We start from the raw sequence: 8,027 nt of genomic DNA on the forward strand, positions 1-8,027 counted from the left end.
CATGATCCATACATCACGTCTTTTTAAGTTTGGCGTGGACGCGCACAACCCTGTGTTAACCAACCCCGAGTTGATTGAACTAATGCATAACCGCTGCTGGGGAACCGAAAACTCTGGGTTGGTCGGCACAGGGTCAATCAACCTAGAGTTCAGCGTTAACTCAGTGTTTGTTAAACCTCCGTTCGTGGAACACCCCTCCGAACACAACGCAGATAGACACCCGTTACATATACACTAATCCGGCGAAACAGGAAGTAAAGCAGCGCCGACATTGCTGAGTTGCTGGAATCACGTGACTTGCCGTGTTTTACTAAGGAAGTAGGTTTTGGTCCCCGTAGGCGGTTGTTGCTGATGCGAAATGTTCTCCTTTTTCTTTAGTTTTTTTAGTGCATAACCTGTTCAATTATGCCGGGAAGAACATGTTGTGTTGTCGGCTGTTTTAAAAACAGTGTGAAAATACAGGCTTGGCTTAAAGCTGCTTGTGAAATTGTTGGTTGGTTGCCATGGCGCCGTCGAGGGTGGCTGCCTGTTGCAGTAGCTCTTGCAGTTCCTACTTATTTTTTCTTCTAATTGCTACTATTATTTCAACTTGACATCTTTCTGATATTCGCTGGAAGGTGCCTTTAATCTTTTAAACACATTTGATCATTAGTTTAAGTTAGTGTTAGTGTAGTTTTTAGTGTAATTTGTGATACTCGTGGACCAAACAATGATTACCCATACGAGGGAAGGGCTGCTGATGTACCGGCCGGGACCAACGGCCGGGGCCGTTGGAGCCCCACCCGCGGGCATACCTGCGGAGCTTAGGAGACACCGGAGGGGAACGAGAGCCGGAACGAAGGCAAGGTTGAGACGGGAGACGCACAGGAGATTTAAACCTTGCCTTCCATCTATCGTGATGGGGAACGTGAGATCGTTGGCCAACAAAACGGACGAACTAACAGCCTTGGCGAGCGGTCAGTGTGTGTACCGGGAGTGTAGTTTGTTGTGCTTCACGGAGACATGGCTACATAGGAATATACCGGACTGTGCTATCGAGTTGGCTGGCTTCACGCTAGCGAGAGCGGACAGGGGACGACTGAGCGGAAAGAAGAAAGGAGGGGGTCTAGCCGTCTTTGTGAACACAAAATGGTGTAACCCCGGACATGTTACCGTGAAGGAGAGCATCTGTACTCCAGATATCGAACTGTTAGCTGTGGGATTGAGGCCATACTATCTGCCTCGGGAGTTTTCTCACGTCATCGTTGTTGTTGTGTATGTACCACCGTCCGCAGTGGCAGCGCGCGCCTGTGACGTCATCCACTCTACCGTCGCGAGATTACAGACTCGGCACCCCACAGCGCTCATGATAATCAACGGAGACTTCAATCATGTCTCTCTCTCCAAAACTCTGACCAGCTTCACACAGTATGTGAAATGTAAAACCAGAGGAAATAAAATTCTGGACTGTCTTTATGCCAATGTGAGGGAGGCATACAGCTCCTCTCCCCTCCCACCCCTCGGCCAGTCTGACCACAACTTGATACACCTTACACCTGTGTACAAGCCTGTTATAAACAAGCAGCCGGCTACCACCAGGACTGTGAAGGTGTGGTCTAGAGAGGCTGAGGAGGCCCTGCAGGACTGCTTCCAGAGAACAGACTGGGATCTGTTCCAGGAAGACCACGCAGAGGACATTGAGGGACTCTCCCATTGCATTACGGATTACATCAGGTTCTGTGAGGACAGCGTTGTACCCATCAAGAAGGTCCGCTGTTTTCCTAACAACAAACCCTGGATTAATAAGAACATTAAAATCCTACTTAACAGGAAGAAGAGGGCTTTCATGGCAGGAGACAGAGAGGGGGTAAAATCAGTTCAGAAGGAGCTGAGAAGGGAACTAAGGGCGGCCAAAAACCGCTATAAGGAGAGGCTGGAGGGCAAGCTGGAAATGAACAGTGCCAAGGAGGTGTGGGATGGGATGAAGCAGATTACGGGACACAGACTGCCAGGTCCAGCTGTGGGGGGCGGGCACGAACGTGCTAATGAGCTGAACCTATTCTTCAATAGGTTCGACTCAACCCCTGCCCCAGTGAGCTCAGCGAGTCAGTCTGTGCCCCCCTCCTTCACCTCCCCTACCCCCAACCCAGTCACCTCCCCTCCCTTTCCCCCTCCACTCCCCCTTGCTACCAGTCTTGTCATTACATCAGGCCAGGTGAGGCAGGAGCTATCTAAGCTCCAGAGGTATAAGGCAATGGGTCCGGACAACATCAATCCCAAGGTGCTTAAAGCGTGTGCCGGACAGCTTGCTGGAGTGTTCCAACACCTCTTCAACCTCTCCCTGAGGCTAAAGAAGGTGCCCCAGTTGTGGAAGACCTCCTGCATTGTTCCGGTGCCTAAGATAGCTCGTCCTAGCTCTCCCAATGACTACAGGCCAGTGGTGCTGATCTCACACATCATGAAGACCTTCGAAAGACTGGTTCTACAGCACCTCAGGCCCCAGGTGTGTGACTCCATGGACCCACTGCAGTTCGCGTACCAGGCCCAACTCAGCGTGGACGACGCCATCATTTACCTGCTGCACAGGGCTTACTCACACCTGGAGAAGCCGGGGAGCTCAGTGAGAGTCATGTTCTTCGACTTCTCCAGTGCGTTTAATACCATCCAGCCTCCCCTGCTTGAGAAGAAGCTCTCAGCAATGCAGGTACACCCTGACATGGTGGCCTGGATTGGTGACTACCTTTCCAGCAGGCCACAGTACGTGCGGCTGCAGAGCAGCCTGTCAGATGTGTTGATGAGCAACACTGGCGCACCCCAAGGAACAGTACTTTCACCCTTCCTCTTTACCATCTACACCTCTGACTTCAGCTTCAACTCTGGAACCTGCCATCTCCAGAAATTCTCAGATGACTCCTCCATCGTGGGCTGCATCAGTGAGGACAGGGAGGACGAGTACAGAGGTGTGGTGGAGGACTTCGTCAGATGGTCTGAGGAGAACCACCTCCAACTCAACATCGGCAAGACCAAGGAGCTGGTGGTGGACTTCCGCCGGAAGAGGAAGCCCCCAACCCCTATTACCATCCAGGGGGTTGAAATTGAGACGGTGGATTCGTATAAGTTCCTTGGAGTACACATCAACAATAAACTGGACTGGTCTGACAACACAGAGGCCCTCTACCGGAAGAGTCAGAGCAGACTCTTCTTCCTCAGGAGGCTCAGGTCGTTTGACGTGTGTGGCAGGCTGCTAAGGACATTTTATCTGTCTGTGGTAGCCAGCACGCTGTTCTTTGCTGGGGCGTGCTGGGGAGGAGGCATCAAGGCTGGGGAGTCAAACAGACTCAACAAGCTGGTTAGGAAAGCCAGCTCTGTTGTGGGACTTGAGCTGGACAGTCTGGAGGTGGTGGTGGAGAGGAGGATGAGGGACAAATTCAAGTCCATCATGGGCAACCCCTCCCATCCCCTCCATGCTGAGCTGTGGCAGATGGGGAGCACCTTCAGCCACAGGTTCATGTTCCCCAGGTGCAAGACGGAGCGCTTCAGGTGCTCCTTTGTGCCGGTAGCCATTAGGCTGTTCAACAGTGCCCGATGATGATTGTGTTTGTGTATGTCTATGTGTTTGCATATGCATGTGTGTGTGTGTTTAGGTATGCGTATATATGTGTATATGCATCACCCATCTTGATGTTGTTTCTATTTGTCTTGTTTTTGTCCCTATTAACTATAAGCGTCTCCTTATGCATTAGCACTTTGTATTTATTTATTGTATTTATTACATTGTTATTTTGTCCTGTGTCCTTCTACTGCTGCTGCAACAAACAAATTTCTCCTACGGGGGATTAATAAAGTTATATCGTATCGTATCGTATCGTAAATTCACAAACCTTTGCTGCACGTTGGCTGCCCATGTATACGGCCTTATAATAATAATAATAATACATTTAATTTAGAGGCGCCTTTCAAGACACCCAAGGTCACCTTACAGAGCATATAGTCATCATTCAAAACTATGTAAAACAGACTAGGAATAAAAGGAAAACAGAGGTTAAACATGAAGAATAATAATAATTAATAACACTCAAAGACGCCTAAAGTGAAGGGGGGACCTCACTAACCACCACCAATATGTAGCACCCACTTGGGTGATGCACGGCAGCCAATCGGTGCCAGAACGCTCACTACACACCAGCTTGAGGTGGAGAGTTAGGGATGAGGTGGAGAGTGAGGGAAAAGAACATTTAAACACTATCGACCATATTTAAACACTATCGATCACATTTAAACAATATCGACCACATGTAAACACTATCGACCACATTTAAACACTATCGACCATATTTAAACACTATGGACCACATGTAAACCCTATCGACCACATGTAAACACTATCGCCCACATTTAAACACTATCACCCACATTTAAACACTATGGACCACACGTAAACCCTATCGACCACATTTAAACACTATCGCCCACATTTAAACACTATGGACCACATTTAAACACTATGGACCACATGTAAACCCTATCGACCACATGTAAACACTATCGCCCACATTTAAACACTATCACCCACATTTAAACACTATGGACCACACGTAAACCCTATCGACCACATGTAAACCCTATCGACCTTATGGATTGCATCGATTTCCTGGTCGAGCGGAGGACCAAGATGTGTGTCAAAAGTGGATGAAATACATTAACCGAGATGGCTTCCAGCCAAACAAGAACACTTGGGTAAGTTTGGCTGACTGTCCAATCTGTTAATGCCACAGGTTGCATGCAGTGGGTGTAACATACAGTGAAACAGCGCTAGCTAAGTTTTCTAGCAATATCGATAGCCACAGGCGAAAACAAAGCTGAAGCTTTCATGTTGCTGTGTAGCTGGAACTGCACAAAGTGCAAATATGATTTCACAAGACTGAAGCTCTTAAGCCCAGTTCAGACCAAAGATTCACCTTGCAACGGCTTGCAACGAGACAGTTTTAGAGCGTCGCAGGGGCGGTGTGCACGGGTCGTTGCAAGGAGTTGCAAGGAGTCGCCAGAGATTGAACATGTCAAATTGCAAGGTCCAGTTTTAGAACGCGGCGATTTAAATATTTCTCTTCAGCCAATCACAGCACAGAACAATTTGTACGTCAAGGCCTTACGCCGTCCCGGTACCGTACTGCTCATTATGTATTTATCTTCATTACCACTCTAAGGTGTGTGGGATACATTATCCTGACGGACGACCCACAAGAGAAAACCCCTATCCTGTGTTGATCATGGGTTATGAATGTCATGTAAGTAGGTCTCTTGGATAGCAATATTATTGCATTGCATTTCGTTGATTTAAATATTCTTGATTGTCATGTTTAACTAATGCACATCTCTCTCTTTTTATCCCTTAGGTAATACCAGCTAGACCTCCCCCCAAAAGAAGATGTCTTCAGCCATTACACCTGAACTCAACTACCGAACCTGAAGCTGAACCTGAAGCTATGGAAACAGATGTGGATGTTGGGAATTTGGAGAATATGCCTCTGCAGACTTGTGATGTAGGAACCCAGTGGCCAGATCTATGTGATCACAACTACAGTTTCAGCAGCGGTAACAAGCGGATGAAGGACTGTGGCACTCAAACGGATCAAACACCGTCAGTATCAGCACATGATTTAAACAACAAAGACTTTATATTTTATACAGGTTTATGTGCTGACAGTTTCTGGCAACTTTTGCGAGCCTTGTTGACTTTTTGCTCACAACCACTTGATACCAAATTGGCCGTCCATGAACAGTTTTTGCTTGTTTTAATGAGACTCCGTTTGGGTTTATTGTTTACTGACTTGGGTAAACGATTTGGGGTGAGTAGAAGCACGGCATCTGAAATATTTACATTTTGGAGACCAATCCTTGCCAGCTTCATGAGGGAAAAGGTGATTGCTTGGTTGCCCAGGGATACGCTGAACAGAATCAGGCCCAAGTCATTTCACCAAAATTATCCTAAAACTACATGCATCATTGACTGTACTGAGGTCTTCGTACAAAGGCCACAGAACTTAAGAAAAAGATCACAAACTTATAGTAATTACAAACATCATAACACATATAAACTCCTATACTGTATAGCCCCCAATGGCTATGTCATGTTTTTATCAAAACTTTTTGGTGCAAGGGCCAGTGATAATTTCATCACAAAGAACAGTGGTTTTGTTCATCACCTGATCCCTGGTGATGAGATTTTAGCAGATCGCGGATTCACCATCATGGATATATTGCCTCCAGGAGTGCGTCTAGCTCTTCCTGCTCTCACACGTGGACGTAAGGAGCTGTCTGAAGTCTGAACATGAGGTGACATCCATGCGACGCCTAGCGAATGTCAGAATTCACATTTAGCGAGCAATTCGAAGGCTGAACAATTTTAAGATTTTGTGTAATGTTATGTGTGGTAGGGTGCAAAGTGTTGATGAGATTGTAAGTATTTGTGCAGGGTAATGTAATCTCTGCCTGTCCTGTTCCCCACATTTTATATAAGTTTCAAATATTGTGTTGCAAAGGGTGCATTTTTGTTCTGCACACATTGTATGCTCAATAGGTGGACCTATTGCAGTGTTTGCATTCTGTGGCTGAGCAGTCAACACATGATTCAAAATGGTTCCAGGAATCATACATAACCCAACCATGTCTGGTGCTGACCAATGTGCAATAACATGTTCATCTGTCTCAAATGCAGTAGAAATTACACTCATACATTTTCTGGGACCTGTTTCCATATTTTCCAGTCTCTGGCAGTACATTGTCACAAGTAGACCGGTTCCAGGCACATGCTGTGTCTGTGCAGGCCAGGCCTGTGAACCCTCTTGCTGTTGCATCTTTAATTTTGTACAGTAGTCCTGCTGTATGGCTACAACACTTCCCTCGGCCGGCCACGCAGTCCAACCCAGTCGCCAAGAAAAAACGTTGACGGTGTACGTTTCCATGAACACTGGATACGTAGCATTTCAACGTAAAAAATAGCGTGTTATACCTACAGTATCCACGCGTGCCGCTGTGGAGGCGGGTTTCGGGGTTTGGGTTTCACGGCTTTCGCGGCAAATTGTGGACACGATTGTTTAGGGGGGGGGGGGGAGGTAGACTGTTGTTGACCGGGGAGGGGGGAGACACGTTTGTTGTGGGGGGGGGACGACGACGACACGTTTGTTGAGGGGGGGGGGGGGAGACACGTTTGTAGGGGGGGGCACGCTCGACAACGAGAGTTGGTTTTTATTGAACGCTCGACAACGAGAGTTGGTTTTTATTGAACGAGACTTCAACACGGAACAGCTGCACGAAACGATGGTCACGTCACTCTCGGTGACGGTGTCGACAACAATGAACACACGAACAATGTTAATAGAACAACACACAACCACATAACATCCCGAACCCATTAACCCCACTTAATCCTAACAACAAAACAAGTTAACAAAAGCCCCATTTGTCAACTGACAACCCCAATTCCCAAAATCCCCCGCGGCTCCGGAACACGGCGTAGCTTATACTAATCTTTATTATCTGAATGGGAAATGCAATATTTTAGGACAGATACACCATTAAACGCGTTTCTAATGACATTTCTAGCGAGAAATGTACATTTTCCTTACATAATCTTCAGTCAGTGATTGTGTCTGATCTTTAGTTTTATAGTTATTAGGATTTGATCGGCTCGCTCGCATGTTTCAACGACGTCAGGTTGTTAGGAATAGGGACGCTGCTTTCGCTAAACTAGCAGCTCACGTGCTTCCTGCGTTTTGTGGCAACCCGTCCCCAACCCCTCGGGCTGGAGGGCCCAGGGGAGAGGTGGTGGAGGGCGTGTACCGGCCACATCCGACAGATGGAGCCAGAGGCCGGCACTCACGACACTCTAACGAGGGGGATGGGAAACACCTGGGGCGGGGAGTGAGACATGCTCTTAACCTGCGCTTTCCCGCATCCCAAAGGAGAGTTGGTGCGAGACGCTGGAACCGTAACCAGAGCCACGAACGAGCGAAGGGAGAAACGCGCCGTACCCGGACCGAGCAGACCCG

General features: G+C 47.7%; 1 protein-coding gene across 1 annotated transcript; it reads left to right on the forward strand.

Moving 5' to 3' along the window:
• The first annotated feature begins 4,611 nt into the window (after positions 1-4,611).
• On the forward strand, positions 4,612-6,305 carry LOC132472474 (uncharacterized). The gene is made up of 2 exons (XM_060072079.1): positions 4,612-5,264; positions 5,373-6,305. The coding sequence occupies exons 1-2, from the start codon at positions 5,247-5,249 to the stop codon at positions 6,303-6,305; spliced, it is 951 nt and encodes a 316-aa protein (XP_059928062.1). The 5' UTR covers positions 4,612-5,246.
• Positions 6,306-8,027: the final 1,722 nt, after the last annotated feature.

Source organism: Gadus macrocephalus, chromosome 14 (assembly GCF_031168955.1).
Source record: "Gadus macrocephalus chromosome 14, ASM3116895v1".
NCBI lineage: Eukaryota > Metazoa > Chordata > Actinopteri > Gadiformes > Gadidae > Gadus > Gadus macrocephalus.